The 27651-nt window shown below is 36.2% G+C and overlaps 1 protein-coding gene across 6 annotated transcripts in view; it reads left to right on the forward strand.

Annotated features, from left to right (window-relative positions):
- The window catches only part of NBEA (neurobeachin), a 509705-nt gene that overhangs the window by 311791 nt on the left and 170263 nt on the right, over positions 1-27651 (forward strand). For all 6 annotated transcript variants that reach the window (XM_037377448.1, XM_037377449.1, XM_037377452.1 and 3 more), the window contains one exon: positions 8040-8164. In XM_037377448.1, the coding sequence (XP_037233345.1) occupies positions 8040-8164 (125 nt within the window). The remainder of the gene's footprint in view (positions 1-8039; positions 8165-27651) is intronic.

Genomic DNA, 27651 nt, shown 5'->3' on the forward strand with positions numbered 1-27651 from the left:
CTTTACAAGTGTAAACAACTTATAAACTTTTTCCTTCCTGTTTTAAAAACTTCTACCATATTCCAGTCTTCACAGGGAAACCTGTGCGTCAACTAGTATGTAATCTGCTGGTAACTTGTGCTGTGTGTATTATCGATTGTGGTAAAATGAACTATTTTTTCCCCTTTTTCTGTTCATAAAGTAACTGTAGAACACAGATCAGCCATAAAGGTCACAGATTTCTGGAGCTCACTGCCTTAAACAAAAGTAACTTAAATTTGCAAGTCTCAAAATATTATAGATTATCTAACAGATATTCTTGATAACCCACTATTTATCCATTTATCCATCCATAGTTATTCACATGGATTTCTTTTTCTTCCTGTCCACTTCCACAGTTATTTCTCTTCCACTCATTTCCATGGCCATTGGTTTTCTTCTCACATCTCTGTTCCTTACAAACTTACTACTACTCCATTTTTTTCCAGCTCAGTGTTGCTTTTTCTTCACAAAATCAACTTTTCAAATCTTTGATCTATGCTTTTCAATTTCTTTGCCTCCCAATCTGTGCTCTTTATGGTTTCTCATTTCCCGGTACCATGGAAAGTATTGCCAGAAAAAAACTTTTAATCTGTCCTGTTTTCTCCTGCTCTGGTAAAATTATTCCAGTGAATAGTGAATATTATCTATTGGTTAGACCCTATTACTTTTCTTTTTTAATTCCTCACTGCCTAACTCTAGACTTTTCTATCAAGTACTTTTTCATTTTTTGTGCTCTGACTTTGTTTACATTTCTTCTCAAATTTCACCGATCATTCCTGTCTCCTGTCTCTTCTCATTTTAATTTTTCACATTTTGGCAGCCCTACACAGGAGGTACAAAAAATACCTGTCATCTCTCATGATGCTTCTGAATACGGCAGTGCTGGCATGCCTTCTAGCCATGCTGCTGGGATGCAAGTTGTCTAGCTGGACTGCTGTGCTGTACGCACCACCTTCTCCAGCTGTCAGTGACAAGGACACCAACTGTTTAACCAAATTTGCAGGGAGCTCCTTTGCTTTCTCTCTCATTTCTACCCATGCTAATTTGCTTCACTGAAAGCCAGTGGTCACTGACCATCCTGCCATCCCCCAGGAAACACTATCCCTAACCAGCAGTCTAGGCATCCCTTGTTTGCCCACTGACACAACCACCATCCCCCAGAACTTATTGTCTGTGCCCTCTCCATCAGCTTCTTATGTTCTTCTTCATGGCCTGTCTTCCTGCTGTTTATGTCACTTCACTAATTTCTGAACATGAATTCATCATATTGTAATGATATCCTAAGCCTTGTAGCCCTGCTTCCCAGTCGAAACCAGGACAGTATCCACCTCTTATTCCATACCATTTACAACATGATACGTTTTCAAATACATAATCACCTCTTCTGTCCTTTAACATAAATCCACGGTGTCATTCCCTTAGTCTATGGACCATTTCTCTGAAATCCACTGAGTTCATTTAGTCCACGACATGGGACTCCACCTATTGTAACAGTCCTTCTGGGCAGGGAAGATGGTACGAGGTGCGGGATTGTTGCACTTTGAAGACAGTTCTGATTCTATTATGGCTGCACTGATCTGGTTTCACCAAAGCCATTCTTTGTTGGTGTGGCAGTTGAAGAGGAGTCAGGATCAGATCTTCAAATCCAAAGTGGTAGAGATGGGCGCCACAGGATGCCCAGTACTAACAGGCATACGGAAGTGACAATATACAATACTGTGTAACAATTAACATCACACAACTCTACTCATTGGTATGGAATATCCCTTTGGCTAGTTCAGGTCAAGGCTGCCCTGGCTGTGTCCCCTCCCAGTTTCTTGTGTCCCTCCAGCCCTCCCACTGGCAGGGCCCAAGAAACTGAAAAGTCCTTGACTTAGTATAAATATTACCAAGCAACAACTGAAATATTAGTGTGCTATCAACACTGTTCTCACACCAAAGCCAGAACACAGCACTGCATCAGCTACTTCTAACAAAATTAACTCTATCCCAGTCAAAACCAGGACAATATAACATCCATGTGATTTCCACAGGACATATCCACCCAGCTTCTTTCAAAAATTACAGTATGAAACTTCCTCATGCATGAATTGAGTCACTCAGCATAATATTCATTAAAAAAAAAAAAACTTTTAAAAGGTTAAATATTACCTAAATTTCCCTGAGTATTTAGCATCCTTATATTTAAATGGTAAGGTCTTTTTTTGAGACTTTTCCCCTTCTACCTTGAACCTCTGCCAAATATACTCCTGATGTTTAACAACAGTAATTCTTGTGCATATGTACTTAAGAGAAAAAAATGTTGCTGTTTGTAGCAAGACCTAAAGATCTTTTAAACTCCTATTTATAATATTTTTACTGTCTTTTTGAATTTTCATTGCATTAGATGTTTCTCAGGTTCATTGACATGTTTATTCTCTGTGTTGATATTTCCAGATTTTATTTTTATTGGTAGTAGTTGTTTAGCATTATTCTTAGTTTTCAGTACTTTTAAAAAAAACTTCAGTAGCTTTATTTTGGAGATTCTCCAGCATACTCTTTGGAAAAACATCATGGAGTTTTGTGATTTTTCTAGCTAAAAAAATTGGTTTTGTGTAAACTATAGAAGTTACGTTAATTAAGGCTTTTGATATTTGTTTCTGTTCAGGCACAGTAGTGCTTTGTTTTCTTTTAGCCATTATAATGTGATTTTTACGTGTGTGTCTCACCATCTTGATAAACCCAGCAGTCACTGTTTCTGTTTCAAGCACAGTCAGAGGAACCTTCACTCTGATACAGTATTTATATGTTGCTATACCACTTCTAAACAATATTTGCTCTTTAATTGTTGCAGAAGACTTTTACTTTTTTTTGTCTTCTGGCAAACAGGTTTATATTTTGGCTTGTAGTTTTTAACTGTAATAAATATTGCATAAGTAAAAATTTGCAAATTTTTTCCATTTCAAGTTTTCTTTTACTTACTTTTTTTTTAATGTTACAAGTAGTCTGTTCTTCATATTATCTTAGGGAAATGCTTTATACTTTTTAAATATACATTTTTTTCTCAATTCTCCAAACACAATCATAATTCCACACTGTGAAAATAATTGGTTTTCCTTCTTAAAATACGTTATGTAAAACCAACCAGGACTAATTCTGGAAATTACAGATCATCAATTCCTTGCCTTTTCTATGCAGTTTCCCAGTATTATTACAAAGACTATGGGTTCTCTGACAACTTTCCAGTTCTGTGACCCACCTCTTTTTCCAAACAACTTTTTTGCCTTCCCTCATGCCTGCAGGCCTGTTCTCTTCATTAGCATATTCAAACTTAATCTCTTCCATCTGTAGGATGCCTTTATGGTCATGTGTACTGCTGCTCTCCACTGTTTGTATTTGCTGTGGCTGTAGGTGTCATACAGCAAACTGCATTTGTACGTGAAGGGGACCAGGTATCACAGCTGTGGAGCTGCTGTCACCCATGCTGACTGCCCATAGGGTGGAAAAAGACTTGCTGTTTAGGAGAGCTGGTATTCATAAGTAAAAGAAAAACTGCTTCCCATATACTTCATCAGAGCTGTGGCTGTGGGAGTTAACATAAATCTCTTCAAAAGTTGTCTTTTAAAAGTCCAGGCTATAGAGATGTGAAAAGGCAGGGAGGACTTGGCGGTGCAGGCTGGCTGGATATTCTTTTAAATTGTTTTGGTGGCAGAGAGCTACACAGTTTCTCCTCTAAGAGGGTAATAGATTGGCCTACCTGAAATACTTCAGTCCATCTCAATAATCTTTGTCCCCAAATACATGGGAGGTGTGTGTGGGGTATGGTAACAAAGAGTATTATATAGAATTCTGGGCAGTTCTGAGTTTCAGAGCAACCTGACCTTGGGAGACTTCAAAGCTGTTTGCTCTGATTTATCAAAGTCCACCTTGGCCACCTGGGGTAACGCCACACCACTTTGCCTTTCCATCCCATGCTGGCCTTCAACAAGGTAAAACACTGCTTGAAGTAGGAGAATGTACACAGCGAGCTGCGAAGCAGACACCAGTGATGACAGTGGCAATGAAACAGAATTTGTAATCCTTCAATAACTGTAGTAAAATAGGGCTTGTTCCATTAAAATGTGTATATTCTGTGTCTGTATTAACTACATGAAATACTGCACATCCAAAATTTGGGATTAAGTGTGCAACACCACTCCAAATAAAGCTTTTCACTGTTAGTAACCTTGTAATATCACTATTTTCATACCAGCCCTCATTAAGGTAAGGATGAGAAAGCTTTCTATTGTATTATATTACAGATTGTAAGGAAATTATCTTGACAGTTAAGCTCATGGCGCAGACTAATTTGGGTCATGTTTTAAGGTGCATTTTAAATAACTGCTCAGTTCAAGTGATACAGATTTATTTATTTATTTTATGTGTGCAGAAGTAGCATATAAATGATGCTGTGGACTTTTAGTTCTTAAAAAAAATTAAATCATTCCAATATGCTTAATATGCACTTTTTCATTCAAACAAGCCTGATTCAAAATGTCACTTGACTGGTATAAGATATGGGGGAAGGGGAAATTACATGTAATCTAGTTGGGTGTGGAAATACGAATTATTAATAATATAAGTTATAAAGAAAATTAAAGCTTACTGAACTATTGTACTTGCTACAGAAACAAATTACAAAAATTACTTGATTTAGTCAAGTCACTTCTAGGAAAAATGGATTGTAGCAGAGATGTGAACGATTTGCAGACCTGCTGTCATCTAGGACTCGCTTGTGCCTACTACAGTGTTAGAAAGTGTAGTTCTACTTGATTTACAGCCATCATTTAGAACTACCTAACAGCCACCTAAATTCCTGAAAAATCTTAAAGCCTGAATAACATCCACAGGATTAGAATATAAGTATTTCTGAAAGGCTGTAATCTAGAGGCTAGACAATGTAATACTGATTCAGTCCATAGCTCTGGACTTTTAAAGGAAGTTAAATTCTTAGTTTTAGTCTGAAGCTAATGGTCACAGTCTTCTACTTACTAGCATTTTTATTCTAATTCAAAGATGTAATAATATAACTTTTTTAGGAAAATCCCACAAATTTATCTGTTTATAATGCAAGTGATGAAACTCAACCATTCAAAACTTTCTGTATATATAGCCATCAGCTTTTCAGGCATCTGCTTTTTTGCTAACAATAGGGTAGGAGAATATCTTGCCTTTTTATTAAAGACATTGCACAAAGAGTCAAGGGTAAATCTGAGAGTAACTGGTTAAGAATCAGAAACCTTTTCTTTAGGGTTCAGATACCATCTTCCATCATCTGGAAGTATTTGATAATGTTGTGGGATAGACTCCTGTAGAAAAATCTGGGAAGAAACTTCAGTTGTGTTTTAAAAAGCCATATAATTTGTGATTAGGAATAAGGTTTGTGTTCTATTATTTCGAAATTTTTATTTTGCACCATCGTTAGGTATTTCAGACTTCCATCCCTGCTGAACTTGTAACATTTTTGGGGGTCCCAAAAATAGACCTTATCCTCTGACAATTTCATCACTTGTTTATTTAACAGTTCATTAAAATAATGACTTTAAAATCTATATTACTTTCAGCTGAGAATATACAGTATACCTCAGAGTGATTAATGAAATTAATGGATTATCAGATTAAACATAGAACAAATTAAAAATGTAATTTTTTTAGTCTTTTAATATTTCTTGATTTCATTAAAAGTTTTTAATTCTTACATAATTGTATCATTCTTATCAACCTAACAGTCTTCTTTTCTTTTTTTTTTTTTATTGTGGAGATAAATGCCATTTCAGAGAACTCGTGTTTAAGAGTTTTCATTAATATCTTTACTCCTGTTCCATCGTGACTTACTCTTAGATGGAATTAGAAAGAGAAAGTTTTTTGCCTTTCAAAAAAAAATAATGATAAAAAGCCTTTAGGATTACCTTTGATACCATCAGTTTAAAATATAAACTTGGAGCGCACTAGGAGTCTTTAAGCTTTGTCTTTTAAACCATGGGGCACTTTTCTGTCCATTTTTGCATTTATATCACATAAGGGTCAAGGGGATTTAGCAATCCCAATAAATTTATTTGGTGCTCAGTGTAGGAGGAGAAATGATGGACTGATACTTTAGGCTAACATGACATCTGTAAGCAATAACTATATCACAGTACAAAACCGAAGTAGGCTGTTTTATACAGCAGAAAATAATTGGTGCTCAAGATAGCAAGATATTTCTGTCTCATAGCATGCAGGCCAGGCCATTAATGCTGCATCTTCCGTGGGAGCTCAGAGTCACTGCCTCGCCTTTACACGAGATGCCCTGAATTGCTCTCAGTGAGGAAGCAACTCCCACTGAACTCCTGAAGTTGCCTCCTGGCTGGTTGTATATAAGTAAAATGCCTGTTCTGCAAGGCAGAAATTAAAGTAGGGCTTTCACGCAGACCTAAGACGCATGTCAGGAAAATGTCACTCAAAATGCAAAAAATTTCTAAGTGGCTAGAAGGTAAGCTGCTGCGTCCACCTCCCTTGGTGCTGTGCCCTCCAGAACTGATCCAGGTGTCATGACAGAAGTTAGTAAAGTTAGACAAGAACTTGTACAAGCATAAAAAAAAGTGGTTCAATGGACTAAAAAAATTAAAAGGTCCGTTCTACATTAGCATATTTCAGCATTTCCTCTGGAAATGGCTACCAGTGTGTACTGCCCAGGGACATGGTGGAATCATCATCCCTGGAAGTGTTCAAAAAACATGTAGATGTGGTGCTTAAATGTGGTGGACTTGGCAGTCCTGGGTTAATGGTTGGACTTGATGATCTTTTCCTGCCTAAGGCAATACAGAAAACAGTGGCTGAAGTAACACCTAGAAAAATCCAGCAAAGATGTATCCCACACTCATGAGTTGAAAAATTTTCTCTATTTTTTTCATCTGCCTTTTGACCATGCATCTCCAAGGTTCTGCAGATAGATTGAAAATGACTGTTTTAAAGCAGTGGTTCCCTAGTTACGGTCTGCAAGGACATGATCTGCAGCATCATTTTCATTGTATGGTGTGTTCAATCATGAATTTGATAATAAGGATGCATCCACAAACCTTGTGGGTATTTTATAGTGATGCAAAAGGTTTTTTAAATGTTGCCTTAAAATATGACTTTGCCAGAATATGCCACAGCATACTGATAAAACTGATGTGGAAGATGTTTGTGTTGATAAGGCCTAGAAGTTGTCTGGAAGTGGAGCTGCTTTGTTTCTTTAGAACCAAAGCTGAATACCAGATGATTATATATGTGTATATTTTGACTTGAGTATAAACTAACAATGGCTTATATCATTCTACAGACCTTTAATATTGCTCTCGAATGTAAAAAGGCAATGTAACGCAAAGATGGCTGTGGTAGTTAATGGCTTGTATTAGCTGGAAGCTATAAAATCGTCCTAGTACTCTGTTAGTGCTGGAATAATAATTTACCAAGACAATTACCACATGGTGGATTTTTTTTTCTGCTCTAATTCAGTGTTATTAATAATGAATAAAATTGCAATTTTCTCAGGTTGCTAGGGGCAGTGGGGAATTATTTCAATGAATATTTCAGCACATTAGTTTAATCATAGTTCTACAAAATTCAAGTGGGCAATATTTTATACTTCTAAGTTCAGTCTGCTAAGGGACCATAGTCATTAAATTGCAAACTATTTGCACTGAGGTCCATTCTATGATTTACAAGCCTTGTTAAAAACACTGTAAAAGAAAGCAAGCTGTGCCATTAATACTTGTAATTTGATGCTGCATTTGTTAATGGGCTTAGGGTGATTAATGTTTTTAGCAGCAGGCAGAACATTTTGAGACAGGCAGTGCTGAGGTTTATAATGTATAAATGCATGTAAAGAAACATTAGAATATTGTATGTTTTAGTAATATATGTTTCCCAACATTGTATTCCTGAAATAGAAAAGCAGCAGTGCAATTATACTATAATGTATGTAAATACAGTTTAAGCTGTGGTAGGTGCTGATGTGTGTGTTCTTTATTTCACAGCCAACTTCATGACTTCTGGCGCTTGGATTACTGGGAAGATGATTTGCGCCGGCGGAGGCGATTTGTTCGCAATGCTTTTGGGTCTACTCATTCTGATGCTCTCCTGAAAGCTGCTGTGGAATATGGTCAGTACTAACTCCTGAATAAAAATATAGCTTATGATATTTTCTTGCTGTCTATGAATCCCTGAGAATCATATCCCTTCTTTTCGAAGGACAGTGCTGACAATTCCTATGACAACATATTCTTAGAAAAGGAATTCTTTCAGTTCTTGCACTTTAATGAACCAGAAGACTTGAGCTTGTGGGCCGTTAAATTCTCTGATCCCCAAGGGATTCACATTACACCTCTGTAGCATTCCCAGATGCTAATTTTGAGACACTGGTAAAAGCAACTGAACTAGTCTCTCCAGAGTGACAGAATGAAACTGTTGGGCCATCACACTAATGTGTCGTAATAGTTTCTTTGGAGACCTTTTGTGAATAAGGAATTAACTGTTCTTAAACAATATCAGAAGTTTTATCCTGGCATGCATAATCTCAGCCAAAAGTATTTTTCTCTGCAAATCATGAAATACTTAAGAACTTGTTTAAAATTCTTTTTAAGGATGCTTGTGATTTGAATAATGAACTGCTTCCATCTAGGAACTTAAGGATTAATCAATGTTTGATTTTCATGGAGAGGTAGCTGGAGTATAAAAGAGGAAGGAGGAACATGCTTATACATTCCCTTATATCATCTGAAAGTTTCACATGTTTAATGATGTCAGTACAGCAGGCTGAACCTGAGTACTCCAGAAGTTTAAAGCAAATTTATTTCTCAGGTTTAAGCTGGGGTACCTCTCTAACATATCAAAGACAGGAATTTTTTAAAGAATATTAAGATGCATTTGGGTCCTTTTTTTTTTTTTTAAATCTGTAGTACCAGGGTAAAAAAAATATCCTGCAATTCTTTAGCATGTAGGAGTAAAAACTTGAAATATTTATACACAAAGCAAGTTGAACCTTTCAGCTGATGTGTAGCCAAAGGCTAAAGTTGCCAGAAGTTCTGAATATCATAGATACAAAGCTAAGTCTGTGTGACCTATGCATTTCACCAGCTTTGCAGGTTGTTAAGGCAAATAGCTTGGATTCAAACAAGGTTAGACATATAAATTAATATCTGTGTGTGCGGTTGTACTAGCTAGTGCAATTTAATAATTATTTAAACATGAAGACTATCATGTGTAGGACTTCAGGTCATAAACTGTTCATAAACTGAATTAAGGAAGACATTTCCCCCAGTAGTACATAGTATTGCATATTTGACAAAGGATTATTTTCTCCACATTCTTCCAAAACATCGAAATAGAGATCTTATGAGAGGCAGATGCAAAACTGTGCTAATTGCTGTGTTGCTTTTGTAAGGCAAATAGTTATCAAAACCATGGGGTTTATGTGTTATACAGCTGTAAGAACCCTTAAAAATATTCGTATTGATTAATATTTTTAATTTTGGATATTAAACTAGCATTAAAACAGGAAGAAATCTAATGTATAAACTATTAAGTTTTAAGCCTTAATATTACCCTGGGTTGGTTTTTTTTTTAAAAAAGGAGCTTTCCATTTACTTAGATGGACTTTGTTTCATGCCTTTATAGCAGGAATGTTGTATCTTTGTGATAAAATTGTACTTGGAGGGTGCTAAAAATGGTTTGGTTTTTTTTTTATATGAGAACTGTAATAAAAGTTGCACAAACAGTTTCAGCATGTTGCAGAGATTGCCTCTACTTATGTAGTTTCGGTGTTCTAGTATTTTAGTGCAGGTGACAGCTGCCTGGTAGTAGAGCTAGCTTGTAAGACAAAGCTGCAACCAAAAGAAATAGAAAAACTGAAGTAGTTATAGTTTCATATTGGATTTTTTTTCTATATAATTTCATGCTACTCACCTGTTAGTACATTCAACATACAGGAAAATTAAAGCTCAGGTGTGTTTAGAGGTGGTACGCATTAAACAGTGGTTGCATAAAAGTTACAACAGACTGAAGTTGTCATACTTGAAGAATTAAATAATTCTAACTTTTCACAGATATATTAAAATCAACATATGGAATTTTAAACCAGTATGCTTTAAGGTTATAATTCATGGATTCTATCTAGACATACTTACTTTTCAGAGGCTTAAGCCTTTGGATTTTAATATTGAAACTTTTAGCTGACCTTTCTCTGTAAGAAAACATCCTTAACACTGATGTTATTTTTATGCCTCTTGGTGTTACTAATGAGTTGAATAATTTATGAGGTTGTCATGTGAAAAGGATTTGGTGCAGTTTGATGTACTTTTAGCCTCTGGTGTTGGAATGTGATTAATAAAGAGCTGGAGGCAGATTTTTTTCCATAGGGCTTAACTTTCGTTGTAGGGTTTTTTATTAGCTTTATTTTGATAATTTTGTTTGGAACAGTTTGATAGTAAAATGCCCCTAGCTTCCAAAACTAAGCATGATATCACACTACAGAAAGAATTTAAAGCATTTTAAAGGAATCATACTGCATAGTTTTCCAGTAACAGATTTCTACCTGACCTCAGATACTTTGTGAAAAATAAACTACTCAAAAAGCAAAATTTGTTGAGCTTTTGCTATATTAATAGCATTTTTTCATCTTGACTGATACCTCTAGTACAAGTAAAGCTATTTCGAGCATCAGTAAGATAGTGGAAACATCTTACAAGTTTTTGTTATCTACATTGACTGTCAGTTATCATTTAGGATTTTGTGCATAAATATTGCAATAGAGGAATGTTTAGTCAAAGCCTAAGTCAGCAAGCTCCTCAGTGTCTACGATCAAAGGCATCAACTTAAATAGGTCTGATCAGGCATTGCAGAAGAGGGCAGGCAGTTTCAGCTGAGCAAAAATCACAGAGCAAAGATGACAAAATTAATCAGTCATTTCTTTGGCAGTAAATAATAAGATATGCTGAGGATTGCAGATAAGAGAATTTCCACATTCCTTGGAGATGTGCCTGCTTAACACCTGATTTATCTAAGCTTGTGCAGCCATCAAGATATGACCTTGATAAATAAAAAACTGCTCTACAGCTACTCTACTATTAAATCGGAGTTGATGTTGAATGTATGGATACAGTAGTTATATAATACTTGCAGTCATCAAGGAATAGAATAGTCTTGAAAATGATGTCTGTGATGTATATGTTTGTTTTAGAGAAGTAACAACAAATGTTAAATTCTACCTTGAAGAGGTAAAAAAACCCAAAAGCGTCAATTTCAGGTAAATGACTTCTTCCTGTAGGAAGCATTATGTATTATCTACTACAAAATTTCTGCTGCCAGACAAGTGGGTGAAGCTTCTATTTAACTACAGTTTGTTAGTCAGCCATTGTATGCATGTTCAGATGTCTATTTTTGATAAAATATAATATGCATACATACATGTATGTGTGTGCATATACATATACATTTATATATACGTGTTTTTTTTTTCAAAGTACCTGACAGGTAAAAAATATTGCGGTGAGAAATTATAACCTATTTCTATGACTATATACAACTGTGTGACAAATAAAAGCTTCTTCCTGTGGCTGTATCTTATGGCTGTCCTTCGAGACTGTAGGTATGTCAGAGTCATAGCAGCATTTACAGGAGATGGACTGGAGAACTTTTCCCTGTGGATTAGTCTCCTCCATGTCTGTAATTTGTTAAAATGACTTTCATATATAGATTTAAAATTCAAGCATAATTAGTTCAGCATTGTATCTGCTGGGCCCTTTTGTTTTAGTTAAATTCTTACTTGACTAGATATATAGGCTAATTTCTCCCTTTTGTGAGGCTGAAGGGATACTACTTATTGTAGTATCGAAGTGCAAGCTATAATGGGATTTTGAACTACCTGGAAATTTTTAGTAACATTTTAATTTTATAGTGTCTGTGAGCTTTAAATAGTTCTTATTTTAAGTTTAGATGGAGTTTCAGTGTAATTGATTAAATTGCGGACTGAAAAAAAAGGAAGAAAAAAAATACTGTAGAAAAGATTATAAACTCTATTTCTCTTCCCCAAATTTTACTACCAATAAATGCATGAAATATGCAGATATGACCCTATCCAAAGTGATTCTGTACATGTGTTGAGAGAACTGTCGCTTCCAGTTAATCACCTTACCAGTTTACAGTCACTGAAGATTAGTATAGATTAGACACTACTGTACCACCCTGCCAGTGAGACAGAATACTGCTCCACAACAGTCATCTTAAGAGCAAAATAAATAATTTACTAAAGCTTTGGTCCTTCAGTCTTTAAAGACTGTTGTCCACAAACCATATGCACATAGAAGAGGTCCAAGACAGGCCACATTTTCTAGTTTGCACTGGAAGAAATGGACATGAATAACTCAGTGCCCATGTTCTAAACATATATGTGCAAGATTTCTAGTGTCTGTGCTCAAGAATATTTGGCCTGTTAAGCCAATTATCATGACAGATCCTGAATGCTCAGAATGAAAAAGAACAAAAGAAAAAAAAAAAAAAAAGCCTTTATAATGTAACGTAATACATTCAGGTCTTGAAACAAAGCTACAGATATGTCTTATATTTGCAATATGGCAATTGCTTATGAACTTGCATATTTTAAGTTACTCATTCCACTGTGCATGTGGACATCTAATTAGCAACCTGGTTTCAAGAGCAGTTCTAGCTGAAGCAGACTGTATGTCTCCTTTTGGGACTTGACCTTAGGGCTCTAAGTTTCAGCAAATGCTCTGTGTGCTCATCATCAGAAATACACTTTCATTATACAAAAAGAATTTAAAAAATCATGTTTTGAAATCTGAAATGTTCAAATCTGAAATCTACTTTCATGAAAGCAACTGGTTTTTGATAGACTTTCAAAGAATTGCAGAGAGGATTCCTTCAGGTTGCTGAAGGACTTACATTCCCAGAACATTTAGTTTCAAGCAAGTACTACCTTAAAAGAAAGGTTGCAGGGTTCTCTGCTGTGAAACTGAGAGTCTGAAATGCATGAGAACCCCTATTCAAACCAGGAAATGTCTTCAGAACAGGGATTGTGGGTGTTCCATGAACCCTAAAGGAAGATTCCATTTTTGAGGGTCCTTAGTGTTACAAAAGTCTGTCAAGATGAACTTTCAGTAAGTCTAACTAGCTCTAGAGCAAGCCCTCCATGCTGAGAAGTCCAGACCATTTGATTCCCACAGCTCCTGACTTCCATCTCCTGAACTGCTGGGCTCCCAGCCTTCTGCAGTAAGTGTTAGAACAAGACAGAGAGAGGGCACTCCAGAAAAACTAGTAAGAAGCTAGTTTCATCTGGCATGCACCAAATGTTGTTCCAGAAAGTCATCTGTGTTTTACAAACAAACTTAGCTTGACATTTGCAAGTGATAAGGTATTTGAAGAAATGAAAATGTCCCCTGAACTGGCAATGCTCAATTTCACCATCTCTGTTCAGAAGCTTTGCTGTAAAATCAAATGCCTTCTTCTAGGAAGTCGGAATGCTCACCTAAAAACTAGTCTTTATTTCCAGACATCCTTCATTTTGGGTTCTACACTTTGATGTATTAGGTTATTGACACTAATGACATTGCTAACAACCTAAAGGTGTCTTTTTTTGATGAAAAGACCACCACTGTTTACAGTAAATTCAAGATTGTCTGTCAAAGTTGCTGCGTAAATTGTGTATATATCTCTAAAAACATTAATTTACTTTTTCTTAGCTTCATAAAGTCCTCTGACTTCATCATCTTCACCCTGTCTTTTGTCTGTGCTTACTGACAATGTCTACCATACTTCCAGAACAGTTTCAACAACACTGATTTCAGAACCGTCTTTAAGAAAGCGGTACTTTTTTAGTAACTGGTGCAAAACTGAAAGCAAATTGAAAACAACTGATACTGGATCATCACTTACCAGAGTTTTACTAGCAGGCCCACTAGGTGCATACAAACCAGTTACTTTTCTAGATGTATCTGCAGTGACAGCATTCTATGTGTACCGTATGAGATTAAAGACCAAATTACGCTTTCAGTTTTGTCTATGAAATATTTCTTTCTATACTACATCTATATGAACAGCTTTGCTGTCAGGGTTGAGTTTGTAGATCTTTTTCTAGGCTTCTTTTATATTTACTTTTACTCCTAAACTAATACAGATATTCTTTAGATATTCTTTGTTTAGCTCAGGGAGGAGGAGGCTCAAGGGAGCCATATAGTTGTGTGTAAATACCTGTTGGGAGAAAATGAGGAAGGTGGTGTCACACTTTTCTCAGCGGTGCCCAGTGACAGGGCAAGGCACAACAGGCACAAACTGAAATACAGAACATTCTATTTAAACATACGTAAAAACATTTTTTTTCCTCTAATGATGGTCAAACAATGGAACAGGTTGTCCAGAGAAGTTGTGTGGTCTCCATCCTTGGAAATACTGAACATCCAGCTTGCCAAGGTCCTGGGCAGCCTGCTTTAACTCACCCTGCTTTGGGCAGGGTGTTGGACTGGACAATATCCAGAAGTGCCTTCCAGCCTCAAAGGTTCTGTGATTCTTACAACGGAGCCAGAGCTTGAAGCAGACAGTTGCCAGAACGTAGTCTTCAGCAATATTTTTAAACCCCTAGATTACTTATATCTTGATGTTCAAAACTGATCTTTCTATGTAATTTCTCATGGACTTAAAAAAAAACCAAAGCAGAAACATTTGATTGATACTAGAAATGCAATCCACATCAACAAGTTACTTTAAACTTCATAAAACATTTTTAAGAAATGCAGATTTACATATCACAGAATTACAGAAGGTTTGAGGTTGGAAGTGACCTGCTCAAGCAAGGCAACCTAGATCAGGTTGCCCAGGACCATCTCCAAACAGCTTTTGAATATCTCCAAGAATGGAGACTCCACAGCCTGCCTGAGCAACCTATGCCAGTGGTCGGTCACCATTAGAGTCAAAAAGTGTTTCCTAATGTTCAGAGGGAACCACCTCTGTTTCAGCTTTTGCCCATTGCTGCTTCTGTCACTAAAATGAGCCTGGCTCCTTCCTCTTTGCACCCTCCCTTCAGGTACTTATGCACATTGATAAGATCCCCCTGAGCCTTCTCTTCTCCAGGCTGAACAGTCCCAGCTCTCAGCCTTTCCTCTTAGGAGAGGATGCTTCAGTCCCTTCATTATCTTTGTGGCTCTTTGCTGGACTCTCTGCAATATGTGCATCTCTCTCTTGTACTGGGCAGCCCAGAACTGGACACAGCACTCCAAGTATGGCTTCACCAGTGCTGCGTAGAGGGGAAGGATGACCTCCCTCAACCTGCTGGCAATGCTTTACCTAAGGCAGCCCAGGATACCATTAACCTTTGTAGCAGGGGCACATTGCTGGCTTATGTTCAGCTTGGTGTCCACCAGGACTCCCAGGTTCTCTTTTTGCAAAGCTACTCTCCAGCTGGGTGCCCCCCCGGCATGTATTGCTGCCTGGGGCTGTTCCTCCCCAGGTGCAAGAGTTTGCACTTCTTGGACTTCATGAGGTTCATGTCAGCCCATTTCTCCAGCCAGCTTGAGGTCCTTCTGGATGGCAGCACGACCCTCTGGCATATCAGCTGTTCCTCCCAGTTTCAGGTCGTGTGCAGACATGCTAAGGGAACACTGCCCCATCATCCAGATCATTAATGAATATGTTGAGCAGGTATGGTTCATCATAAAACACTTCTAATTTGCTCATGGACAGTATAAGATTTATTATAACTGAAACTGAGTTTGTTGTAACTACATGAGCCGCAAAAATGTTTTTGATACTTTTTTTTGACATAGTTAATGCCCTATCCTGAAAATTGGTAACACATACAGTATCATAAAATACATTGCTCTGGGGAAATGCAGGTGATGAACCTTATCTAAGATAACTTTCCAAACTAATATTTATTTAAGTGATGTCTTAAGTATGAATATAGAAGAGAAACTAAAGAACAAAAGCCCTTGACTAAGAAGAAACCCTGTTCCCTCACCCCATTTATACATACTTAACTTTAGTCTATAAGTACACACAAGTTGACAGTTAATTGTGAGTAGTTTTAAGAAACAGCATCCACTTTATGGACAGAAAACCCATGTATGTTACTTGATATTCAGTGGTGAGCATTTTAAGAATATGTATGCAGTCATTAAATTAATCCATAACAATGCTTCCATGTGTCAAGTAAGTCCACTTTGTTCTTTAGTCTAAATGTGATCATCCTGCCATGTGAGACAAGTGTGTAAACCATTCTGCTTCACTTGGAGCACCTAAAATAATACTCCTATTACACAAATTCCTTTCAGTATAGGAACTTCCACATTGATTGTGAAATCTCCAATGTACCCTGAGTGAGTTTGCATCCAAATTGTGTGCCTGAAGGAGTCATGAAAATCTGTGGATTTTTTTAAGCTTAGCAATTCAAGATTTGCATCTACAGCCTTATAATTGTAGCCCAACAGTGCCATCCACTGCTTCTCCAAATAAACTTCCAAATATTTCATCCTCCTAGGGTTTTAGGGAAAATATGACATAATTGTGTCCTCAATATTTTACATGGTAACTATCAAATACAGGTGAAAATTAAATTGTTTTAAGAAAGTCCATGAATAAGAGCTTACATTAGGTATTACTAGAAGGATCAGCAAAGCAAAATCCTAATTGTGAGAATAATTAAATCTAAAATACTAGATTTAATTTGGGCTTGTTTTTAGTACTTCTTAGGTCACTCCAATCATAAATATTTTCTGATTAAATATATCTACTATTATGAAGATCCTCATTCTTATAACCCACTGTAATGTAGTGAAAGACACCTTCAAGGTGTAAACTGTAATGGAATTTCCTTAGGTAGAGTACTGAACGCTATTGTGCTGAATTGTATTGAACTTCTGCTGTCTGACTAGGTGATGGAGATGAGTTGCAATTGCATCCTAACAGTCCTTTGCAGTCTCTAAATACCTGTTCCCATTTTTTTTCTAATGATTTCCTCACATCTGAAGGTCAGAATCTCTACCTTGACTCTAATTCAAGCTTTTCACACAGCCAAATAGGATACAAAAACTTTTCGTTTCCCCTCAAAACCTCTGTGTTGGGTTTCAAATGCCTTTCCTCTGAGATTGTCATGTTATGTGACATGACCTGGATTTTAGCTGGTGTTTACAGGTCTGAGCTAATAGTTTTTACTGCAGAACTTTCTGACTTCTTACCGGCAGTTATAACTACTTCTGTTTCTCTCTGCTTCATCTGAAAGCATATGACTCTGGAATGCTCTTGAAGTAATCAAACTGGTCTGCAAGACCATTCCTAAGACCTAAAAATCACAACCACCGCCAGTATTAGAAGTCTAGCTGCATTTTTCCCCCTTCAACCATTAATGGTTTCATGTGAAAAGAATACATGATATCTGTCGGTTCTGCCAAATGAAAGTCATTAATTTACCAAAACCAGTAATTTACTGTGAGGCAAAATGTTTTTAAACCCATGTGAAGGGTGTATTTGTTCTATTAATTCAGTTCTATTGCTAATTGACACAGAAATAGAAGTTATTGACCCATGTATATTCAGTGCATCTCATACAAACATTTTGGAAAAGCATTCTGTCAGTGAAAGTCTAATAATACTCCTTCAGGACATCTTTCACAGCTGGTTGAATGTAGCTTTTAGGATTCAGGTTTTACCATGTGCTTTTCTTGCCTCCTATTTTCTGTGATTTAAGACTCCATATTAAGGAGTAACAGCACTTTAAATCTTCTTTGGCTATAGTTAAAAGCACAAGATATTCCAGTTTTAGATTTTCTCCACACTTCTTATTCTTGATGTCTTCTTGACTGCAGGACTTCATTCTCCACTTTTTATAGGAGCAACTGGAAATATGTATCATTTATTAAGGGGGAAAGGTGTTTAATAACACAAAAAAAAATGAGTAAAGAAGTCAAAGCTGGACCAAACGGGTGTAAAAATGCAAGGTGAAGATCCATGTCTGCCTGTACGGAGGAAGGTGTTTTATGAAGGCCTGGCTAGGACAGCCTGCCAAGTGCATGGCTGGAATGCAGGGCCGTTATTTCAGCAGTGCTGCAAGCATTGCAGCCTACAATTAGGAGATCATAGTATAGATTTTAAAAGACTTTACACTCCCACTCTTTCTGACAGCCAGTAGGAGGCATGACAGGCTTTCAGGAAATGGGCTCAGGTTTCTGAGAGCCCCTGAGCTACATGCAAGGTAAAGATGGGTTAAGTGGACAGAGGCAGTGTGCAGGTATCTCTTCAATATAGGTGATTCCTTGTCTTTCACAAAGCAAATGGAATCGCTATGTATAGATTACAAAAACAAAGGAATTAGTTTTCAGAGACAATGTGTATTTTAATATACCTATTTTTACTCGTCTGTTTACATTGCACTACTTTACATATATCACAGAAAATCTATTTCTATTAGATCACATTGAAATTATCGTATAGGTTTTATGTAAATACCAAGATTTGTACACAAGAAACAAAGACTCATGTATATGTGCACTGGCTGTTCCATATTCCTACAAGTACAGTGAGTTCTTCAATACCACTTATGTGTTACTTGTTTTATAGTTTTATAGCTTTGAAACATGCACAAAAAGTACCAGTGCATGAAACAAACTGGAAGATTTTATGAGTTTCAGCATTATGCAAGGTACAGGCAGGGATGCAGAAACACCTAGTGAAAGCACTGTATTCAAAACCAAATATATTTTAAGGGAAAGTTCTCAAATATACCACTAACCAGTGTGACAAGGAAGACAACTTGTTAAGAATTCTATCGGCCAGCATTTTATGCATGTTTCCAGTTAGATATTTAATTTGGGGTTTCATATCATGTATGCTACATCATGACATGACTTTTTTCTTATCGTTATTATATGCCTAAAGAATATATCTCCCAGTATATTTTTGTAAAGCCCTGAACATTGTCTACAAGCTCAACTTGAGGATTTTATTGGCAGTTCTTTCACTATATAGCACAAGTCATTCAATGCCATGCCCTTAAAAAAGCTGATCATGTTGTCTAAATAGCATCTCAGCTCCAGTCTGAATGGAAAATAGTGTTGCTAGGACTTGCAAATTTAACATAAATGTAGAAATTTTGCAAGTATTCCTGCAGTTGCACAGAAGGTTTGCACTTTCTTGCAACCTTTGCAAAGCAGAATGAAAGACACACAGACCCCACATGGCAGCTTAACAGAAAGTGAAAGAAAATACTGCTTTCCTTTTTTCTTTACTGCTGACTGCTGCTAAGATTTCTGTGAGTTAGCTCTCCTTAATACACACAGGCTTTCTACCTGGGACAGTGATTGCCGTTCACCTATTTTAGAGACAAAATAATGAAAATCTTGTCAATTATCTCATTGAGCTGTTTTAATAATAGACCCTTAGAATCTGCTTTATCTCAATGACATCTTGTGTACTGCTACTGTTTCGCTTTTCTTTGCTAGACTGCATGAAACAAAGATGGTTTATGACTGCAGATATTTTTGTAAAAAAAAACAAACAAACAAAACCAAACAAGACTAAAACTCTGTCACAAAACAGGCAAATAGCAAAGCTTGGATTTTAATTTGATAGATAATTGCTATCTAGATAATTTTGATAGAAACTTGCTATTTATAGATAATTTCTGTCTTGAAGGAGCTTATGCATTTACAGCAGCCTGGCCCAACAGAAGTGCTGTCTGTTGCTTCTAGAACATAGTCCCGTAGTAGCACTAAGAGTTAAACACAAATATCCCAACAAATGTCAGGGACACACTGCTGCTTCACAAATGTATATATCCTGTGGGTGCTGCCCTTTGTCTGGTGTTGCTATAGGCATTGATCTATGCAGAAATAGAAACAGTTCCTCCCACCAGTTACTGTTGCTGCTGAAGTGAAAATTATGTACGCCAGTTCTAAAGATGTGGTGATCTATGTGAAGATGAAATGAAATTTGCACAGAAAAGAAAGCAAACAGGGCAGCACACTGAACCAGTTGGAATTGCACAATAAAATACAATATAATGGAGACTAAATCTAGATATTCTAATGACATTATTATATTGACACTTTTATTATTTATATATATAACACGGACAATCCTTTTAAGAAACAGTTAAAGGAGACATTGTATCATGCATAGGAGATTTTGCCTGTGTAAAGACTGCATAAGATGTTCCTTCTGTTTATCTCAAAAGAGCAGAATGTCATTTGCAAAGATTACTATTCTAGAAAGCAAAAATCATTTCAGACGTATTGGCAAACGGGTCTCTCGAAGCACTGATCACAAGCTGTTGAGGCTTTCTTCTATAAATAAGTAGTCTCAATAGAGACTGAAATAGTTACCTAACTACTGAAATTACAATAGCTATTATAAAATAATTTTAAACTTACTTCCTACACCTTCATTCCCTGCACTAGAGAATGACTTTTTAGCTGTCCTATTATGTCTCTGTAAGGGGCTGTTTCTGAAGAGCTGGCCTTGTTTGGATCTGATAGCAAAAGTTTGTGTGGTGAGGGGCAAAACTGCCTTCTAGCAAAGACATAATTGCCCGTGCTTTGGCCACAGAGAGGCCGAATTCAAACTTAGAAGACAGACCACAATGCTACAGATATATCTTTCTTTTTAAAAATATTGGGCTTTGGATCAGTCTCATGGTTTGGAGGCTCTAATTTTTAAATGTCAGGTAAGGGTTAGAAATACTGGTGTGGAATAGCCCAGTACAGGAGGTGAGATCACATTTCTCACATGCCACTGCATTACCACTGGGCTGCTAGCGTATACCAAGTGTTTGTATTCCCAAAGAGCATTTCATTTCTTCCCGAGGCTTTATCATTATTAGCCTTTTCAATTATAATTTTTTTGTCAGCCGGAAGCAAAACTGAGGGTAGCATATGTGGGCACAGGTCCTCAGTATGGGGTGTGCCTCTTTAGATTCCAACAACTTTGATCCTGTCTTTAGGCTCTGCAAGCAGATAGAGTCAGAACATGGCTTTTCCTGAAGAATGTGTGCTTGGGTTAGGTATTTCAAACTCAGAACTAATCTAAAACTTTCCAGACATAATCCAGACCTGAATGTTAAGACATGACCTATTTTTCGGTTATGTGTTATCGTAAGAAGATTTTATCAGATGCTATTTCAAAAGCATAGAATGCCTCATTTAGCAGATTTGTTTCATGATTTCATTACCCTGGCATACATATTTAAATTCAATCACCTTTTGTTTCTTACCTTATTAATTACATTTTGCTATTGAAATAGTTTGATTACCCTCTTCAGTGGCCTGTCTCAAGAAACCTTTGCTTACACGTGAATATTTTGAATTAAGAATAAATGTAATTCCTTTTTGCTGTCAAAACCAAATTGTGAAAATGCATTGCATGGCTTAGAAAATCAGTACACTCTATTAGCAGACCTGTCAATATAAAAAGTGCATTCCATTTCCACCTCTTGCTCTAATAACCTTTTCTATGTTACTCAGAGGCAGTTCACATAATCAGAGTATATTGTCAGCTTACTGGAGTTGGGGAAGCATGAAATGAAAATCGCGTTAATATTGATCCAATTCTCTTACTTGCAAGTGTCCTTGATGTCCTTTCCACTGAGCAATAACTGGTGGTGTGATGTAGTTATTTTCCTCTCAGCTATTACTGTACTTCTGTAAAATGGCTGGAAACACAGTTAGGAAAATTTTACTGCTCCTAATTATTTTTCTTGTGTATTATCTTTGCCTGTTTAAGTGCACAGCATATCAGAGAATTTGGTTTCTTTCTGCAATTTATCAACTACAGTATACACTGAGGGGCTGCATTTCAAACTGACAGGGATTTGTAAAGGTCATCAGTCATGAAATATGAATCCATTCTTGTGTGTACGAGTTACAGTGGCAAGCTACATCTTAATCCAAGTATAAACATTTGACTGTTTTAAGTTCCTGTGAGAAGGTTGTCTTCTGGTTCCAGTCAGAATGAAGACTGCTCTTCAGGAGCCTGAAATGCCTCGTAACATTTGCTGGACTGGCCATGTCTGACTCTGTCACCCACCCGCTGGCTCTTTAGAGCTGATGCTGAATCAGTGCAGGATCCTTTCTCGTAGGCTCACAACATCTGAAATCTCAAATAAATATAATGATAATACTGACAACTTCTAAAAATTAATTTTGTAACCACTCTGAGTCTCAGGTTTCCTATCTGTAAACTAAAAAAATAATGAATGTTCAACATGCTAACTTTATTTTTATGTACAACCTTTTATTTTAACGTACAACACTTTGACTTTAACTACAAGTATTTATTGTTTAAAAAGCCCTCACATGTTCATTTTGGCCTTGCCCATATTCTTAGTCTCCTTATTGGCACGGTTTATGTCAGTCTAATTTTTACAACGTTAAACATCTGAGAATTTTAAAGAGGAAAATGTACACAACAATAAAGTATTTATTTACAAATTACATAAAGAAGACTGGTCAGATATTAGGTATAAAAATTGGAGAAAAATGCATGGAATGTCTATGATTAAATTTTCAGGTATTTATCTATTATGGAAAACAAAAATGTGATTTGGTTTTACTTTTGGTGGAAGTAACTTCCAATACAAATGTATACAATTTTTAATTTCTATGCGATTGCCATAGTTTTTCTCCCTCATTTCTTCAAAGATCCTTAATAATGAAAATATGATTTAGATTTCTCTGGCTTCTATTAGATCTATTAAAACCAGCCTTCCTTTAATAACAGTTGCTTCTCTGATTCTCTGGGAAAACTAAATTATATGCCAGTCAAAGCTGCCAGTTCCAGAAACACATTGCAATTTAAATAACAACCCTGGCAGACACAGGTGGGAATAGTTCATCATGATATGCCAGCACTGGTCTGCTACTGAAAGCCAGAAAGCCAGTCTCTTCAGCAGGTCCAGGGGTACCTGATTCATGTTTCCCACCGAGTGAACTCAATCCTAGGAGGGCTGGCTTTGTAGCCCAGTGGAAAGGTATTAGGCTGGGGTGGAGTGGTCGCCATGTCCATGGTTTAATCTTACGGAGTTTTGTAGAGGTCAGTTTACAGTCTCCCAAGCAGCTGCTCTCCATAACTGTGACTGCTGTGAGGGTCCCGGTCCTAATCAAGTTAGTAAAGATTAGCAATGAAAGCAGGGGTTTAAACTGGTAGTCTATATAAAGCAGGAAGATTATCTAGCAAAACCTTTTTCTAAGCATTTTCAACTACTAATGATGTTGAAAGAATGAAAAAGGTAGATAACAACGTTGCATTTTAATGCTGTGCACACATAAGCTTGGTTCTTCCTGGAAAAGTTGGTTTGTACAATAAACAAAAAATCTCACCCAAGAAAAAGCCTAGTTCTTTTGAACTGTATTAACAACTTATATTTTAGCTGTGATATAATTTCATGTTTCACATCATGACCTATCAGGTAGCCTCTTGTGAGAAACTATTTCTGAATTCCTTTATTTAATAAAATATTTAAAACTACTGTATGCGATTAAAATTCTGCAACAAAAGCAGCGTTCAACAGAGCAGTACATACCAGTGATCTGTAAGGAGAAAAAAGCAACATTACCCTTAAAAGCTTCTGAGGAAAGCTAAGCTTCACAAAAACTGTACTTTAGCTGCTATAAAAGAGAGTTTTTAATTAATTGCAGCATTTTACTGTAAAGAGAACAGACTTTACTTATGTCAAAATGTTCCTTTAGAAGCCACATAAAACTGTAAAAGACAATATAAGAAAAAGGTTTCTTATAGAAAAGAAGAACACCATCCCATGAAGCAGATTTCCAGATGTTTGGAAACATTAGAATTTCCTGTCAGTATATTTAGGTAACATTAAAATGAGGTTAACTTTCCATTCTGCCATCTCTCTTCAAAGATCAAAGAGCACTCACTGCATAAATTGCCTTATCGGTAATTCGTTGAAGTAAACTATGGAAACAACTTTATAAGAAGCAGTAGTCTCCTTTTGTTGGTTACAGCATTACCAAGCAAACTTTTCTTAAAATTAACCATATTTAAACTTCACTTTAAACTAAATACAGAGAGAAAAAAGATTAAAACGCTATATTTGAACATATAATAAATGAATAGAAGAGAGAACATATATCATAGTAATTAGTGTAAAGTCTAATAAAATAAGTGTACATAAACATAAATACAATAAAAAATATGTTGTGTTTGTACTGCTAATTTTAAAATTTTATTTAGGGACAATTTTTGTGGGTCGGGGCACTTAAAGTGCCTTTGAAATTTAGATTGCATGCCTAGAACCTGTTGGGACCTACAGAACCCAACAGGGTATTTATTGATTTAATTGAAAATAGAGAGGCAAAAACTCCAATGTTGCAATAACAGTAACCCCCCAATTGTTTAAATATTGCCGGTATTAAATACTTCTAGAGCTGTAGCTGCAAAATAACATGAGATTCTCCTGTTCTTTGGAAATTATTAGGGGTTTGTGGGGGTTTGGTATGGGCTTTTTTTGTCTGCTTAATTTCTGTTTAAGGAAAAGTAATACTACTGGAAGACTGAATAGTAAATCCTTGGCAGTACTGTACAAGTTTACTGTGCAGCTCATATAACCTTTCAGACATATAAAAAACACAGGTATTGTAGAGGAGTGGTTGTTGGTTTCTTTAATTTTTTTTAAGAGGAGCTCTTTTCAGTTGTCCTGAAGCTACTGTAGGAATCTATTTATTAATGTGCACATATAAAAAATTTATCAAGGTTATAACAGCTTAAACAAAAGATGGATTTTTTGAAAAATAGTTTATCTAGTCTTATACATACATTCCTTGAAACATCTTTAAGACAGAGCCTTCAAGTTTCAAGAAATTAAGGCACCAACTTCAGCTGGACTGCTGTGTGAGCTGGGTGACTTACAACTTTTAACTTCTTTGCAAAATGTAGTTTTAGGAAATACTTGGCTGCTTATTTCAAGGCTTCTTTCCAAATATCAGTCTAGAAAAATATCCCTTAAGAAGGAGTTTGTTAAGGACAAGAACTGATAGCATCTCCCAGTTCCAGTTCTGTGCACCCCAATGTCAAAATGTTGCTTTCTTGAAATTTTATCTGGTTTCCTTTTAATTGTTGCCTATCTTAGTGAATTTGAAACATTTTCTAATTACACTTAGGAACGGATATTAATACAATTCCTTATTGTGTCTTTAAAATACAGTCTCCCTGTGTCCTAAAAAAAGTTTTAAATGACATATCTGGAAATAGATTTCATTTCATAGTAATTTTGCTGGGGCTTTAAAAAAATAATTTGAGGTTTGAGTTTTTTCCAAATGCACTGAAATATCAAGTATTCATTTATTCATCTCTCCTTTCTATATCATTGTTAACAATACTCGACATAGTTTTATGTCATATAATTTTTTATTCAGTTTGTTGTCTCATTTTAAAGAGACAAGTTCGTTTTCTTTTTACTCATTTGAGGAGGTTCTCTTATTTTAAAACCTTTTTGAAGTTCTCTTGAAATATAAAAATGGAACATCTGTGACGTGACAGATCTGTTTTGAACATATTTCACATTTCAGGATCCAAGGAGATCTGGTGGTCTGTGGTATTCGCTTGTTAATTTCTTGATGAATGGGTAGAAAGGCCACGAAGTGCACTCAGTGCAGCACGTCCTCTGAAGATAGATGATCTCAAATAAATTCTATTCCCAATCAGTTTTTGATTTGTTAGGTGTTAAACCATTTCTTTGTAAGGACAGTGTTTACAAGCCTTGTAATGAGACAGCCCTGTGAGACCTTACTCTTCTTGCTGTAATTTTGATAAATGGAACTCTAATTCATAAAGGATATAGTGATTGAAGGGCAACTCCAGGTCTCGTACACTTTCATTTAGATAAATGTTTGGTACAGTACAGCAAAACTGAGGTGCGCTCAACAAAGTGATAAATTTAAACAACAGCCAAACCAGAACTTTTTTCCATCGAAACAAAGAGGCGCCATTTACTATATTTCTTTTAGATAAATGTATGTTTAATACTATAAAACAGTATGGCTTTTAGAAACATTTGTCTTGTTGCTAAGCTCCAAATTTGCCAAACTTATTTAATGCTTTCTACTCTACCATGTTTCTTACATCGGTGTCTGGCAATATTTCTGCAATCTGGTAACTGGAACCCTCATCACAAGGGGTTTAAAATACACTAAATTTTAGGTTCTTCTGATGCACTTTGATTGTTAGTAATAATTTCAGACCTGGAACTTTTTTTCTTGTAATTTTAAAAATGTGTCTTCATGCATAAATAATTTTAAAGGATTGTCACTGATCTAACCAGTTAGTACAGAAATGGTTGACTGATTATTCCAAATTAGTACTTTTGAAGTAATTTATTTGAAGATTATCACGTTTTATAAAAACTCAGAAACTTTTGTAACACTCACTAGAACTACCAAAAACGAAGAGAACAATATTTTCATGCTTCCTTCCTCCATCATGTTAGATCATCTCAGGCTGAATCTCCTTCAACTTCAAATGCTTCACAGCAGGAGCTATTATTTGTGTCAAGTGATGCTAAACTCCCTTGCAGTAAACACAAGTGTAACAAGATCCTGATCTAGTGATTAAATACTCAGGACAATTCTGAATTGGTAAAACTGAAGATCTGTTACAACACATAACTCCTTTGTGTTTTTCTAAACTTCTACAATTCCTACTCCTTTTTGTGACTTAGGAAAAAAAAAAAAAAGAAAAACTAAAAACAAACACACAAACCAAACAAAAAAAAACCAAACCCTGGACATAATACTGAAAACTTTCCCACCCGTTAGTTACTTGATTCAATTTTAAATTGGGTAAATAATTACAGTTATTTGCACTAAGTAGTAACCTATGCAAGTGAGGTGATGATCACAGCCTAATAACTGAGCACAGCAAAATACAGTGTATTTTATATATAAATATATATATATATATTTTGACATTGGTGTTGTCTAATCGCTATTAGTATCAGTATGGTCCTAATGGAAAAAGCAACAAACAGGAAGACTAGAGCTGCTGTCCTTAATTTTGGGCTTGGTGAAAAAAATGCAGGGGTTTTGTTTGTTTGTTTGTCTTTACCTGCTCTGTAGTTTCGGAAATAGCAATTGGGATAATAGCAATAGTATAAAAAAGGTTAATTTTAGGCAATGTAAAACATGAGATTGTCTCAGCCTGTGGTAGAGTCCAGTATCAAGTGGCATGCTAACAGTGATCTTCAGAGTAAACACACTCACAGAAAAATATGCCTCCAGCACTTTTATTTATATGGTGTGACTCTCCTGTGCACAAACTAATTAAAAGGCTCATATAAGAGTAGGAGATAAAATCCTAACACCTTCCCTACTGTTTGTAATAACAAAACTACCTGGCAGAAGTTCCATTCCATGCATCTATCTTCACTAACCTGTCTGCTTACTATATTCCTCTTAGTTCTCCTTGTATTCATGTGAGGCTGTGAGTCTTACTGGGCTTTACCTCATCATTTTACATCTGCCATAATAGTATTCATCATGTTGTACGTTCAGGCAGTGTGGGCAGCAAGTTGCCCATGAGCCAGCAGTGTGCCCTGGTGGCCAGGAAGGCCGGTGGGACCCTGGGGTGCATCAGGAGGAG

The sequence above is a fragment of the Falco rusticolus genome, chromosome 2 (assembly GCF_015220075.1).
Source record: "Falco rusticolus isolate bFalRus1 chromosome 2, bFalRus1.pri, whole genome shotgun sequence".
Lineage (NCBI taxonomy): Eukaryota > Metazoa > Chordata > Aves > Falconiformes > Falconidae > Falco > Falco rusticolus.